General features: G+C 53.9%; 1 protein-coding gene across 2 annotated transcripts in view; it reads left to right on the forward strand.

Annotated features, from left to right (window-relative positions):
- Window positions 1-14,489, forward strand: part of TXNRD3 (thioredoxin reductase 3) — a 35,638-nt gene extending 21,149 nt beyond the window's left edge. For both annotated transcript variants that reach the window (XM_065934050.1, XM_065934049.1), the window contains exons 11-16: window positions 2,615-2,691; window positions 3,208-3,364; window positions 3,997-4,104; window positions 7,339-7,434; window positions 11,075-11,209; window positions 11,360-14,489. In XM_065934050.1, the coding sequence (XP_065790122.1) occupies window positions 2,615-2,691; window positions 3,208-3,364; window positions 3,997-4,104; window positions 7,339-7,434; window positions 11,075-11,209; window positions 11,360-11,422 (636 nt within the window). In that variant the 3' untranslated portion in view covers window positions 11,423-14,489. The remainder of the gene's footprint in view (window positions 1-2,614; window positions 2,692-3,207; window positions 3,365-3,996; window positions 4,105-7,338; window positions 7,435-11,074; window positions 11,210-11,359) is intronic.
- The last annotated feature ends 1,128 nt before the right edge of the window (window positions 14,490-15,617 follow it).

The following is a 15,617-nucleotide window of genomic DNA, read 5'->3' on the forward strand; positions in this document are numbered from 1 at the left end:
CTGTTTAAGGATGCTCTTTTTCTGCCAGCTTTTCCTGTTGGGTCATGGCTGATCTGGAGCCGTGCCATCCGCACCCCTCGGGGTCCGTCTGTGTGGTGTGGGTTGGTGGCTAGTTCTTCTCCAGATTCTCTTTCAATTATAGGCTATTACAAGATATTGAGTCATTTCCTGTGCTATACAGTAGGTCCTTGTTAATTATCTACTTTATATACAGCCCTGTGTATCTGTTAGCCCCAAACCTCTAATTCACCCCCTCCTTCCCCTTCCCCTTTGGTGACCCTGAGTCTGTTTTCTGTGTCTGTGGGTCTGCTTCTCTGTGAAGAAGCTCATCTGTGTCATTTCTTTACAATTCTGCATGTAAGTGACACCAGGTGACACTTGTCTTCGTCCGACTCCCTTCACTTAGCGTGATGACCTCTGTCCATCCATGTTGCTGCCGTGGCATGATGCCTTTTTCCTGGCTGAGTAGTATTCTGCTGTCTATGTTCACCACATCTTCTTTATCCATCCATCTGTCCATGGACACTTAGGTTGCTTCCTCCACATAAATTTAAAACCAGCTTTCCAATTTCGAAGAAGAAGTGCTGGGATTTTGACTGAGATTGTATTGCTTATGAAGATGAATTTGGTAAAACTGACATCATTGATTTTTCCTGTACACGAACCTTTATATTTTTTCCATTTATTATGTTTGCAAGTTCTTTAGTTTCTCTCAACAACATTTTATCATTTTTCTCTGGAGGTCTTTCATGTTTCTGTTAAGTGTAGGTATTTCATATTTTTAACCTTCTGCAAATGATATTTTAAATTTTTAAATATTCAGTGGTTAGTTGGTAGTACATAGAAATACAAATGATTTTTCTGTATTGACCTTCTTAGGATTTGTTCTGCCTAAAACAGTAGTTTTGTTTCTTCTTTCCAGTCTGTGTCATTTTATTTCCTTTTCTTGCCTCATTACCCTGGCTAAGACGTCCACGTGGTGCTGAACAGAGACTGTGAGGGTCTCCCGTCTCGGGGTGAGTGAGGTGGCCTCTCTCCGCTGTGAGCGTGTATGCCCTTGGGGTTCTGCAGATCATTTTGTCAGGCTGGGGACGCGTGCTTCTAGTCCCAGAGCACTGAGGCTTTTATTGAAATCCTCAAGGGTGCTTAGTTTTGTCAAATGCTGTCCCAGCTTCTATTGGGATGAGTAAGGTTTTTTTATTTTTTATTCTCTTCAAATGATGAATTCCATTGATTGGTTTTTGTATGTTAAACCAGATTTGTATTTTGGGACAAAGCCCAAAATACTTGGTCACGATCAATTATCCTTTATTTATGTTGCTCTATTTTATTTTCTGGCATCCGTTAAATATCTGGCGTCTGCGCTCATGGGGAGTGTTGGCTCCTGACTTTCTCTGGTTTTAAATTATCAGCGTTTTGCCGCGCTGGGTCTCCGTCGCAGTGTGCGGGCGTTCTCTGGTGGCGGCACGTGGGGCTGCTCTTCCCGCCGTGTGCGGCCTTCTCACTGCAGGGGCCTCTCTCGTTGCGGCACGCGGGCTCCGGAGCGTCCAGACTCAGCAGCTGTGGCCCAGGGTTTGGTTGTCCCTCGGCACGTGGGCTTTCCCAGACCAGGAAAACCCATGTGCCCGCATCGGCAGGTGGATTCCCAACCGCTGAGCCGCCAGGGCTGTCCTCTTCAATTTTCTTGTCTTTTTACTGCCCTTGTCTGGCCTTGTGTCAGGCGCTCACACCTTACAAGCAGGCCTGGGTTGTTGTCCCTCGCTCCTGTCCTGGAGGCTTTGTGTATCATCGGTGTTTTTCTTAAGTGTCACATACACTTTACTAACAAGGTCACCTGGCTCTGGAGTTAACTACGGAGAAGTTTACACACCGTGGATTCAGTCTCTGTGAGTATGAAGCCCTTAATCTGCTTGAGCTGCCATAGCACCTAGGGGTTGATCACATGGGGTCACAGGGAGGAAGCGGCCATCTGCACTCCAAGGAGAGAGGCCTCAGGGGAGCCTGATCTGCGGACTCTTGATCTCAAGAGTCTGACCTCCAGAACTGAGAGGAACCTCACTCGGGGTTCTCTGTTATGTTCTGAACTGGGACCACTCTTCCCTGGTAGCTCAGCGGTAAAAAGGCCGCCTGCCAAGGCAGGAGACAGGGGCTCAGTCCCCTGGAGAAGGGCGTGGCTCCCCATTCCAGTATTCTTGCCTGGAGAACTCCATAGACAGAGGCTGTAAGGCTGGCGGGCCACAAGGTCATGGGGTCACAAAGAGTCAGACAAGACTTACTGACTGAGCAACAATAACCGTGTTGTACCTTGATCAGCTCTGTAAAGGCCCATCTCCAGATACAGCCTCATTCCGAGGTCTTCGGGGCCAGCGCCTCGGCGTGAATCAGGGGAGGGGGCGCAGTGCGGCCTGCGCCGTGGGGCTGCTCAGTCGTGTGGGTGTAAGTTTGGTAGAGTCTGTCTTTGCAGACATCTATTTCATCCAGACTGTCAAATTGACTGGCATAGGCTGTTGATGACATTCTGTTGCTGTGTCAGCATCTGAAGGATTCATCGTGATGTTCTTGTTTTCATTCCTGGTGTTGATGATCTGTGTTTCTGCCGTCTCTCTAAACACAGGTTTTGCTAGCAGTTGGTCGTGACTCCTGTACGAAGAAGTTAGGGCTGGAGAAGATTGGTGTGAACATCAGTGAGAAGTACGTTCCCTGGTGTTAGCGCCCAGCCCTGCTCAAAGCTCAGTGTTCCCACAGATCGCCCCTGGGAAATTCTGACTTAATTACTGAGATGCTTTGAATTTATTTTGTAGTAAGTGATGTGTCAGCTCTGTATTATCAGTTATTTCATTAATCAGTTGATAACTCTTAATGTTTTCCTTAAATATTTCATGTATTAAGCAGTTACTTATAAAAAATAATTGTGGAGATGTACGCTTCCACTTTCTGTGGTTTAGAATGAATTTGTCTGTCCTTGATCAGGCAAGGAGGAAAATTCCAAAGCAGTATGTTTGACTCTGGGGGAGGCCTGGCGCTGTCCTCAGCGCTCAGAAAGCAGGCAGCGGTTTGTCTGAGCCGTGGGGCCAGGAACGCTTGGTGACAGAGGCACACGAACGCCTGGCGAGGTCTTCCTCTCTGCCTCCTTCTTTTCCTGGAAGAGAGTCTGCTTCCAGCAGTGCAGTCTGTTGTAATGTGTTTTTTCTTCCCCGAACGCAACAGGACGGGCAAGATCCCGGTAAACGACGAGGAGCAGACCAGTGTCCCCTACGTCTACGCGGTCGGGGACGTCCTGGAGGGCAAGCCGCAGCTCACCCCGGTCGCCGTGCAGGCAGGCAAGCTGCTGGCTCGAAGGCTTTTCGGGGGCCGATCAGAGAAGGTTAGCTTCTCACTGCCGTCTTTGGGACAACGTCTAAATCAACACTGGATGAGGAGAAAGTCAGCGCGCGTGGCACCATGTGCTCGTTCTGCTGGGAAGGTGCCCCCGTGCCGTGTGCAGTTCCCCACCGTTTGCCGATGGTTTTGAATAAATACTTTATGAGCATCTTACATTCAGGGTGTTGTCCTGGGTGACGTGGGGGCACCCAGGTGGGGCCGTCTTGTCTTCTTACCGGAGGGGTCGGGGAGCGCTTCCCGGGGGGGGAGGGGGTTGCTGCTCCAGCAGCGGGGGCAAGGCCAGGCGGCTTGGAGTGAGACGGGCTCAGTACTGACCTTCTCTCTTGGCCGGCCGGCCCGTCGCCCTGCCCGCTGCGGCGGAAGGGCTTCCTGCTCATCCTTGCAGGGGTGCGGCCCTGTGCGTGGCTGGGGGGTCCCGTCCCACTGAAGCGGCCGGAGTCGGGGCTCCCGTCTGCTCAGTGACTCAGTCTCTGAACCATGGCGGTGCGGGTCACCCGCACGGGGCCCGCACAGGACAAATGTGCTCATTTGTCCTCCGTTTATACGTGTACGTCGTGCAGATTTTCACTGTAAAAAACAGGAAGAAACAAGAGACATGAGCTGTCTGTCTTGCAGTGTGACTACGTCAACGTCCCCACCGTGGTGTTCACGCCCTTGGAGTACGGCTGCTGTGGGTACTCAGAGGAGAAGGCTACCGAGGTGTACCAGGCGGAGAATCTGAATGTAAGATGTGGGGTTGGTGCATTCTCAGACCTCGCCTCCAAGCCCCAGTTTCTCCTGTTGGCCACTTCTTATTCTGTCGTTTTGCAAGTTCCTATAAGGGCTGCATTGTCGGAAATTGTATTCCTGCTTTAGGAAAGTTGGGAATTAAATAATGTAAGTCCTGTTTCTGGCAGAGTGATCTTCACACGGCTGGGAAGAAGGACGCAGACTGTGCACACGGGCTTTGAGTGCAGGGGCAGCATCTGCGGGGGGGCCTCGGGGGAGCACGCAGCGTCCCGGGAGCTGTGGGCAGGGGGAGGACCGGGGCTGGGGGGCCACGGCCACTCCTCCTTCTCCTGCTGGGGCTCACCTGTGCGTGTGTATGTGTGTGCTTGTCTGTGTGTGCACACATGTGTACGTGCACGTGTACACGTGTGTTTGTGCACGCACATGCACTCGCAGGTCATGCTTCTGTTCCTGCAGAAACAGATGCACGTGGCCTCTCCCCATGGCAAGTTCACTGCTAGCTCTGGTCTTTGGAGGAGCTGAGTGACCCAGGTCTGCTTCACTCACACATCATGGGGATGTTTGCTGGCCCGAGCTGGCTCTGTCCACCTTCCCCGCGTGGCGCGGCGGGGCCAGGCTCAGGCAGTGAGTGGCTCAGGGGAGGGGGGCCGGTTCCGGGGCTGTGGGCTGTCCGGACGCCCCCAGAGTGGCTCTCTGCTCCCCTCCGCCTCAGGGTCTGCTCACTGTGATGTGGCGGGTGGTCCCAGTGGCCTTCTCCTGCCTCCTCCCCACATGGGAGGGTTGGAGAGATGAAGGGGGTCAGAGGGTTAGAACCACCGCTTGTTTTCAGGGGCTGTTGTTTAGGTGGCGTTTTCAGTGAGAAGTTTCCATTTCAGAGGACCTGTAAGGATCCATTTCAGAGGATCAGAGTAACCTGATCAGAGTTTATAATTAACTCCTGGGAATAATGAACCACCTGTGTGAGTGGCGAACTGTTAGTCGGGTCTCTGATGAGTGATGATAGCCATTGTGGATTGTAGGTGCGTGAGAGGAAGGATGTAGGAGGCTGCACCCCAGATGAAGGGGCGCGTCTATAGGAAGAACCCCCGTTTATGGGCTCGCTCTCCATCTCCCCTAAGGCCCCCTGCACATCGGCGCACCCAGTCTAGACTTTGATTTTTGCATTTTGCAGGACTGAAAATTTGATCTATTAGTATTTTCGATATTCCTATTATAAAGAGACTTGAGGAAACCTCGCATAAATCCACATATTGTATCTTTTCAAGTGAGGAAATTAAGGTGAAAAGTGAGGGTAGACACAGTAAGATGGGATAAGAAGATGGAATTCGTTCACAAAATTCATGCCATAAAGTCCTCCGGACTTTGATCTCTGATAAGGAGCTTGTATGTAGAATATCAGAGAACTCTTACAACAGTAAAAGCCAAATAACCTGGCTTTTAAAAGAGCAAAGGGTATTTCCCCAAAGAACGTGCGCAAGTGGCCAGCAGACACGTGAAAAGAGTCTCGGTGTCACTGTCATCAGGGAAACACCTCACAAGCTTAGTGAGAGGCCATGGGGCAACTTATGAAAGTTTCCACCATTTCTGTGGGTTCTGTCTTCACTCTGCCGATGGTGTCCTTTGGAGCACAAAGATCTTTCCTTTTGGTGCAGTCCGGGTCTTTTTTTTCTCCGTTGTCACATGTACTTTTGATGTCACTTCTGACAAATCATCGTCTGACCCGCAGTCGTGAAGGTTGATGCCCGTGTTTTCTTCCTGGAGTACTAGGTTTTCAGCTCTGACACGTGGGCCTCTGATCCATCCTGAGAACTTTCTGTACACGTGTGAGGTCGGGGTCCAGCCTCATTCCCCCGCACGTGGGGGCCCATCTCTCCTTGAAGAGCTTCCTCCTAGTGAGGAAATACGGGCACTGACCTAGCTTACAAATTTCAGTGTAATTGGAAGGGCGGGTGGGAGGGCAGGGGCCAGGGAAGAGAGAGTGAAGCCTCCTGAGAGGAGCGCAGGCCAGGAAGCAGAGCCCGAGCAGGCAGCTGGCGGGAGTGTGCTGTTGAGAAGCGCGCAGGCTGGTGACAAGCAGGAGGAGAGTCATTTGTGTCTGGGCGGCAGAGGGGGCTGGCCGCGTACCAGAGCTTTTAAATGTGCACTTCTTGTGCATATGTTGATTTAACAATTAAAACTCTTTTAAAAAAGCAGTAATAGGGAGATGATTTCAGGGGGCGGGCTGTGCCACTCAGCTTGTTAGATCTCAATTCCCCAACTGAACTCGCACCCCCACGCAAAGAAAGCGCTGCGTGATAACGACCGGACCCCTAGGGAGCTCCGAAGGGAAGGCCTGGACAGCGAGGGCACTGGGCCGAGGAGGGGCCGGCGCTGTCGGATGGTGCAGTTTCTCCTGAGGGTACGGGCCCTGGACCTGTGCTGAGTGGCACACAGGTGACAGACAGACCGGCAGAACAGAACCTGAAGCCCAGGTTGATTCAGGTGCCTAGGAGAATTAACATGTGATAAAGGCGGTGTTTTAAATCTATGGCAAAAGACGTTCATTGAGGGTGTTGGAGTAGTGGGCAGCATTCAGGAAAAATGTTAAGTTGGGCCCATACTTCACGTCCACTTTAAACCAGGAGGATCAAATACTTAAATGAAACAAAATCTTCCAAATACTGGAAGGAAAATCATAGCTAACACATCGATGTGAAGAGCCAACTCTTTGGAAAAGACCCTGAAGCTGGGAAAGATTGAGGGCAGGAGGAGAAGGGGACAACAGAGGGTGAGATGGCTGGGTGGCATCACCGACTCAATGGACATGGGTTTGAGCAGGCTCCGGGGGATGGTGAAAGACAGGGGAGCCTGGCGTGCTGCGGTCCATGGGGTCGCAGAGCCAGACACGACTGAGCCACTGAACAGCAATGCGCGTGAGGAAAGGAGTGGAGGGGATACGGGGGAGGGTCCCGCGCAGGGCTCGGCGTGTCGAAGCCGGGAGCTTCCTGTTTCAGAAATCCTGTTTATGATCTCAGGAGTTGGCGCCATCTCTTTTCTTAACATTTGGAGTATATTTTAGGAATAATACCTTGGGGTGAAGAAGCAGCTATCTCATGTTCCTAGTAGCCACAGAGATTAAAAAGTTTGTACTAAAAGTTTCGGCGAGCTGGTGGACACACTGGCGCCTCTGTGTGGCCCGAGCCCCGCAGGCTGTCTCCGTGGACGCGGACCTCTGCCTCTCTCTTGCAGGTCTACCACGCTCGGTTCTGGCCTCTCGAGTGGACGGTGGCCTGCCGAGACAGCGACGCTTGTTACGCGAAGATAATCTGCAATAAACTGGAGAACGTACGTCCTGTGGTTGGAAGCAGGCATGCCTTGCTTTTAAAATGTTACTTTTAGTCTTGTATCTGGGTTTTTATAATCTCCTTAAAGACAGCTCTCGGGGCGAGGCAGGAGTCCTTGAGACTGCCGCCCGGGTGCTGTGCTTGCGGGGATGGACCCGTGCCTCCCTTTCTCCGTGGGATCGTGTCTCTCCGGGGCACTCTGACTGGCGGTGTGGCGCCTCAGGCTCTGCTGTGATCTGGGCCATCGACGACACAGCGTAGGCGCATCCGTCTGCATCTGGAGACACGGGTGTGCCTTGAAGACATTGCAGGTTTGGTTCCAGACCTGGCAATAAATCGAATGTCATGGTCGTGTGAGCCCCGGAATTGTTTGGTTTCCCTATGCATGTGAGGTCACATTTACACCAGACTACAGTCTTTATCAGTTGCGTTCTGTCTAAAAAATTCAACGTACAACCTTAATTTAAAGATACTTTATGCTTAAACAGTCTAACCATCAGCTGCGCCCTCAGCAGATTGCAACCCTCTTGCTAGTGGAGGGTCTGGCCGCAGCGCTGGGGCTGCTGACTGATCAGGGTGGAGGTGGCTGAAGGCTGGGGTGGCTGCAGCTATTTCTCAAAACAAGATGACCGGGACGCTGGCCGCTTGGAAGGACTCTTCTTTCATGAGTGGTTTCCCTGAAGCAGGCAGTGCTGTTTGGTAGCGTTTCAGCCACAGCGGCACTGCCTCAGAGCTGGAGTCCGTCCTCCCAGACCTGCCACTGTTTATGCACCAGGCGTGAGTCGCGTCCCGAGTGCTGGTTGTCAGCATGGCTGTGGTCACAGCCTCTCGCAGGAGTGGCTCCATCTCAGGAACCGCTGCTTGTGCTTGTCCGTCGGGAGCAGCTCCTCCTGCGTTCGGTTCATCCTCAGGTGGCGGTAACTCAGCCCCGTCTTCAGGACCCACTTCTGACCCCAGTTCTCCTGCTGCTTCCAGCACGTCTCCCTTCCTTCCTCCAGGAAGTCCTGGGCCCCTCGCCATCACCCACGGGGGCTAGAGTTAGGTTCTTCCAAACGCCTCTCAGGTTTCTGTTCTGATCTCATCCCACGAGCCGCGATGCTCTTACAACATCTGGGACGGGACTTCTCTCCAGAAGACCTTTGGTCCACTCTGCCCGGATCCGCCAGAGGACTCACTGTCTGCCACTCACTGTCTGTGGCAGCTGCAGCCTAGCAGAATGGATTTGTCCAATAATAAGACGTGGAAGTCAAGATTGCTTCTTGACTGCCGGACTGCAGAGGGCTGTTGTGTTAGCCGATATGAAAGCAACATCCGTCACATTGTACATCTCCATCAGAACTCTGGGGTGGTCAGGGGCATGTCATTTGGAAAGGGCATTCCTGTTTGGAAAGGAATCTTTTCTTCTGAGCAGTTGGTCTCAACAGTAGACTCAAAGTATTCCCTAAACCGTGTTGTAAGCAGATGTCATCCAGGCTTTGTTGAGCACAGAGCAGAGTCGATTCAGCTTAATGCTTAAGGGCCCTGGGGTTTGGGGAATGGTAGGTCAGTGCTGGGTTCCACTGTGTCAGCGCCCAACACGAGAGCAGCCTGTCCTCTGAGGCTGTGAAGCCAGACTCTGACTTCTCGTCTCTCGCTGTGAAAGGACTGCGTGCGTGCTCAGCTGCGTCAGTCGTGTCCGACTCTTTGTGACCCCATAGACTGCAGCCCGCCAGGCTGCCCTGTCCGCGGCACTCTCCAGGCAGGAATACCAGAGGGGGTTGCCATGCCCTCCTCCGGGGGATCTTCCCCACCCAGGGATGGAGCCCAGGTCTCTCACGCCTCCTGCACTGGCAGGCAGGTTCTTTACCGCCAGCGCCATGAACGCCCCAGATGCATCTTCCCATCCACGTTGGAAACCACTGTGTCGGAGCTTCTGGGGAGGTTGGGTCTTCCGGGTAAAGGGCCGCAGCCTATGCGTCGGCCCCGCCGTGCCGTCTCTGAGACGGTTCCTTCCTGAGTCCCTGCGAGCCCGCTCCGCCAGGTCCCACTGCCCTGCAGTGTCCTCCCCCCTCTCTGCCTTCACGGAACCGGAGGGGGTCACGGTCTTGCTCTGGAGGCTTTGATCGGGGGACGTGGGGGCTGGTCTGGTCTTCTGCCTGGACGCCGGGGCTGTCCCCACCCACATCAGCAGGCAGGCTGCTCCTCTCCCCCGCTCCTGCGCTTGCTGGAGCAGTGCTCCCAGCGCCTCGGAGAGCTGTCCTGGTGCGTTCTCAGCCTGGCTGACTGTCTGGCTCAGGAGGCCCAGCTCTCGGCCTGTCCTGGCTCTCCACCCGCCCTCCCCATTTCCAGCTTATGATGTCAAGGAGAGGCATGCGATTCTTGCTTTCATTTAAACGTTCAGAGGCCATCGTTGGGAGATTATTGGTCTAATTTCAGTGTGTTCCTATCCCAGGGAAGAGGGAGGCTGAGGAGGCGGAGATGGGTTGGGGGTGGGAGCCAGTCTGTGGAGCCGTGGGCGAAGGTCCCCGTGTCACGTGGACCTAGTTCGCGGTATACAGAACAGTTACAGGAGCACCATGACAATCACAAGGAAGAAGTTTGAAGCAGTGTGAGAGTTTCCAGAGTATGGCACAGAAGCACCAAGTGAGCGATTGCTGCCAGAAAGGCGCTGCTGGCAGACGTGCCCTGCATGGCGTTGGCACGGCCCTGCGGTCTGCCAGGAGCAGAGCTGTGTGCAACACAGCGTGTCTGCCTGTAGCCAGGACGCGCCACAGGCGGTTAGGAGATGCCTCCGTGCAGTGAGAGCCCGCTTAGAAGTGCTCAAATTCTGATGGAGGCACTCACAGCGGCAGGTGCAGGGCCCCCCGTAGAGCACGAGGGACGCCTGAGAGCCCCTCGCCCCTCTGTGGGGACAGCAGGGCCCCTCGAGGCCAGTGAAGTGTGCGCGAGGCTGTTCCAGGATGGGGCGCCTCCCTCCTCAGAGTCTGAGATTCTTTCTGGGGAGGTCAGACATGAAGTTGCCAATGATGTGACCTCATGCACCCCTCCAAGGGTCCCTCCCGTGGGGCCTGGAGGCTCCGGGCATTGCTCATGGCCCCCAGGGAGTGCCAGTCACTGTGGGGTGTTCTTTCGCAGGCCCGCTGTGGGGGCATAGGCCTTCCCCTGGTGCACTGTGGCCCTGAAGCTCTAGATGGGGGGAGAGACATGAGAGCTGTGGATTGGGAGCCCCTGGGGTGCCCGGGATGAATCGACTGCCCCCAGTGCGTTGCGTGGGGGTGAGGGGAGAGGGCCCCCCGCTCCTTGGTGTCCGTGCCCCGGGCCAGGAGTGGGGCCCCTGCTCGGAATGCACGCACCCTGGGGTGGCTGTTAGCCCTGACTTTTCGGACTGTCATTCAGCACTCTCTCGGGGTAACTGGAAGCGTCCACCAAGCTGGGAGCCCCTCTGGGCAGAGGTGCATGCTCGTCCTGGCGGGTTGGGGCTCACGGTGTCTCGGGGCATGCGCCCAGGGCTCCCCCCGCGGAGTCTCAAAGGCGCGGGCTCCTGGTGGTGCTCTGGGCTCAGGGCAGCGTTAGAGGTGCTTTTCTGGGGGAGATGCTGTAAGTGAACTTGGGATGACGAGGCTCCTAGTCAGGGCATTAACCTACTGGCCTCCTTTCGGAAGGATCGGGTGGTAGGATTTCACGTCCTTGGACCGAACGCCGGGGAGATCACGCAGGGGTTTGCCGCCGCCATGAAGTGCGGGCTCACGAAGCAGCTGCTGGATGACACCATCGGGATCCACCCCACGTGCGGAGAGGTGCGCCCCCCGGGCCCGGGGACGGGGAGGGCCTGCTGTCTGCAGCTGTGTGCTCCCAGGGCGCCGCCAGCGCCGTGCTCGGGACGCGCCCTCCCAAAGCTGGTGTCCGCACAGCTGCCTGGGAGTCGCTGTCTTTCCTCCCCTGGGCAGGTGTTCACCACCTTGGAGATCACCAAGGCATCGGGACTGGACATCACGCAGAAGGGCTGCTGAGGCTAGACCCTGCCGCCCCGTCCTGTCCCGCCCTGCGCGGTGAGACGGCGCGTGTGGCTCAGGAAGCCCGCGCGCTGCCGGGGGACAGGAGGCGGGACGGCGCGGGGGGCCCGCTGCCCGGCTGGGCTGACGGGAGGGCAGGCTCGCTGCCTCCTTGACGTCTTTGCTCGGAGCCGCCAGGTGAGCTAAGACCGACCTCTGCCCGCCAGCTCCTCTGCAAGGCCTCTCTCGACTGACTCACCCACGTCAGCGCTCCTGCTTGCTGCGGTTTGACCCCCTCCCTGTTGCTTCCACGGAAACAGTCTCTGTTATGAAACTGACTCCAGTGGGCGTGTTCAGCGTGTTGAGCTTCAGAGTAATATGAAAACATTCTCAGTACTGTGTTATGGGAAATCTAATTTAAAGTTATTTAAAACGGTTCTGTTCACAGTCTGTTTACTCACAGCCTGGTTCAGCAAATAACCAGGTGATGTCAGGGGCTTCACTTGGGGTGTGCACGCCTGTCGGCATCTAAAAGGGCTGAAGGTGGGAAACCTTCCCTGGGAAGGAGCCTGTTTCTTCCCGAGCAGACCTCCCAGCCCCAAGTCCAGGGTTCCAGACCACGGTGTGGTCCTGGGCTGCCCGCCACCCACCGGCCCACTGGTCCTGTGGTCAGAACTTCTTTTTAAAAGAAACTTTAGGCCAGTAAGCAGGTCGGGGTCACCATCTGTGCACGGGGTGTTTGCCGCCCTCCCCGGAGGCGGCAGAGGGGGCAGCAGAGGGGCGGGGCGCCCGGCCTTCAGTCTCGGGGTCCAGTTACTGAGGAGACACGAGCAGGCAAGGGGGGAGCGGTTGCCGTGGCGGCAGCACAGTGGCCCCTGGAAGACGTTGCTGGTTCCTGCACGTGGGCTGGCGGCAGTCGAACAGGGTGCAACGCAGGCGGAGTGTTTTCTCTCACTTGGAGCATTTTTCGTAACGGCTGTTTTAGCATCTTGGCCAGGTAATACAGCTGTCTGTGTTGTTTCGGCATTGGCATCTAGTCACCACCTCTTCTCCTTCAAGTAGTTTTTCTCCTAGGATTGAACACTGTAACCAGCTGAGACTTGTGTCTGGAATGCAAGAATGGTTCAACATGCAGAGTCCAATCAGCATAGTATACCTCATCGACAGAATGAAGGAAAAAGAATCACATGATATCAGTTGATGCGGAAAGAGCATTCGACTAAACTCAACCCACTGTCCTGATTAAAAAGTACTCAGCGAACTAGGAATAGAGGAAAACTACCTCTGTGTCACAAAAGCCGTATGTAAAAACCCCAGAGTGATCATCTAACAAGACAAGGCTGTCCCCTTCTGCCACTTGTGTTCACCAGAGTCCTTATTAAAAGTTCTATGCAGAGCAATTAGGCAAGAAAAAGAAGTTGAATCATCTCTATTCACAGATGATGGGGTTGTAGATGTAGCAAATACTGAAGATGCCTCATGCCCAGACACAGAAGCTGTTGGACCTGGTGAATGAGCTCAGCAGGTCGCAGGATGCGAAATGAACTCCAGGAAGTCCGGCGAAAGTCTGTACACCAACCGCGATCCGTCGCGAAGTGAAGAAACTGATTCCACTCACAGTAGCCCCCAGAAGAGAATCCATAGGAGCTGAATTAACCAAGGAGGTGGAGCAGGTGTACAGTGAAAACCACAAACTGTCGAGGAAAAGAAGACAAATAAGTGGAAAGACAGCCTGTGTTTATGGATTAGCAAACTTAATTCTGTTAAAATGTCAGTTGTGCCTGAAGCAATCTACACATTCAGGTTCTGTCAAAAACCCAGCAATGACTTTTGCAAAAATGAAAGAACCCATCCTGAAATTCCCGTGGAACCTGGAGGGGATTCTGACCGTTCAGAACAGCCTTGAAACAGCACAGAGTTAGAGCTCACACACTTCCTGTTTCGGGGTTTACTGCGACCGTCAGCTGTGAGAACAGCGTGCCCCCAGCACGGAGAACAGGGGAGCCAGGCCTCAGGCGTCAGGCCGGGCGGGTGGTGGAAACAGCACTAAGACCCTTTCATGGGGAAGAGTCCTCTTTCTCCCGCTGGCTGGGAAACCACACCAAAGGGTAACGTCAGATCTCTGCTAACATCGTATACAAGCGTCAGCCGAAAGTGAGTCAGAGACCTAAGTGTGAATGCAAAAGCCACAGAACTTGCAAGAAAACCCAGGGCAAGCGCTTCACGACGCTGGACTTGGCAGTGACTCTTGCGTGCAACAAAAGGCACAGGAAACAGGGAAGAATGGACAGACTGGACCTCAGGGGGTTTAAAGTCTGTGCGGGCAAGGACGCCAGGACACGGTGCAGAGCAAGAAGACAAACCCCAGAGTGAGAGGAGAGATTTTGAGGCCACATATCTGATAAGAGATATATTCCAGAATGTAATATCTGGAATGTACTGAGAAACTTCCAAAACCCAGTAACATAGAAACACACACCCAGGTTGAAAATGGGCAAAGGACTTTATCAGACATTTATCCACAGGAGATGCGCAAATGGCCAGTACATGACCAGAGGAACAGAGATCAGAGCTCGATGAGCTACACCCCACGACAGTCAGAGTTGTTGTTCAGTTGCTAAGTCAGGTCAGACTCTGTGACCCCGAGGGCTGCAGCACTCCAGGCTTCCCTGGCCTTCACCGTCTCCCAGAGTTTCCTCACACTCATGCCCATCGAGCCGGTGATGCCATCCAACCATCCCATCCTCTGTCGTCCCCTTCTCCTCCTGCCTCCAATCTTTCCCAGCATCAGGGTCTTTTCCAGTGAGTCAGCCCTTCGCATCAGGTGGCCAAAGTATTGACGCTTCAGCTTCAGCATCAGTCCTTCCAGTGAATATTCAGGGTTTATTTCCTTTAGGACTGACTGGTTTAGCACCGAACCATACACTTTAAAATGGTCAAGATGGTTACTGTTTTGTGTATTTTATCACATTTTTTAAACTGCATTTAATTGTGTATCAGTTATGCTTTAATAAAGTTGATCTAAAGAAACAAACCAACAGCTTTTAAAAAAAAAAAGCCCAAGACCAGATGGTGTAATTCTGTGAAACATTAAAGCAGTATTAACAGCAGTTTCTCTCAAAATCTTCCAAAAAGCTGAAGAAGAGAGACCACTTCCCAAGTCATTCTTTGCATCACTATCTCCTGCTTCCAAAGCCGGATGGAAACACAACCAGCAAACCTAGACGAGTACCCTGATGATCGCAGGTGCAAAGGTCCTCGACAGGATAGTAGTACCCAACCAGATCCAGCAAATCTCTAAAGGACTATATGTGAAGTGAGTTTTATTCCCAGGGTGCAAGGGTGTTTTACAATAAGGAACTCAATTGATGAGACACACCATATTAATAGAATGATGTTTGGAAACTACGTGACCGTCTCAGTTGGTACAGAACAAGCATCTGGCAAAATCCAACACAATAAAGCCCCAGGTGAAAAACCCACAGATCACACCGTCCTCGGTATTGAGAGATGAGATGGGAAGGTTTTTTCTCTAAGGTCAGGAACAAGATAAAGATGCCTGCTTTGCCTACTGTTTATTCAACTCACCCTGGAATTCCAGAGAGAGTAATCAGGCAAGAAAAAGAAGCAAAAGGCGTCCGCATTGGAAAAGAAGAGGCAGACTTGGGTCTGGAAACAGGCGACGCGAGGCTGGGTTTGGTGACCCCCCTCGCTGCGTCTTCTCTGTCTGTGGGCCTGATCGTGAACCGTCAGAGCCTCCTAACCCAAGGCCCGAGGCCCTCTTTACGCCCTCGTGCACACTCTGCTCCGGACGCGTGTCTTCAGTTGCTGTTGATGTCCCAGCGGCGCCCACACCCCCGTCTGAGGCCAGGCGTCACGCACCCGGACCTCAGACCCAGGTGTTTACCTGCCCACGTCGGGGTGGGGGCCCACAGGAGGGCAGAGAGGCTGACCGAGACTGGACTCATGATCTCCCTGCAGGGCCGTGTCCACGGTGGCCTCGGTGCGCACAGCGTGTGGCTTTCGCCTGCACGTCCCTCGGGCCCGCCCCGTTACCCAGCGCTTCCCTCCAGGGGCCACGTCTCTCCTTGAGTGAGCGCTGCTGGCCGCCGGGTCCACCCCGGAGCTCCCGGCCCGCTCTCCTTCTCCGCATGGATGCCAGGTGTCTCCACGCACACCTGGTCACTGCTGGCCTCACTGAGCACCTGGCCCG

The sequence above is a fragment of the Muntiacus reevesi genome, chromosome 4 (genome assembly GCF_963930625.1).
Source record: "Muntiacus reevesi chromosome 4, mMunRee1.1, whole genome shotgun sequence".
In the NCBI taxonomy this organism is placed as follows: domain Eukaryota; kingdom Metazoa; phylum Chordata; class Mammalia; order Artiodactyla; family Cervidae; genus Muntiacus; species Muntiacus reevesi.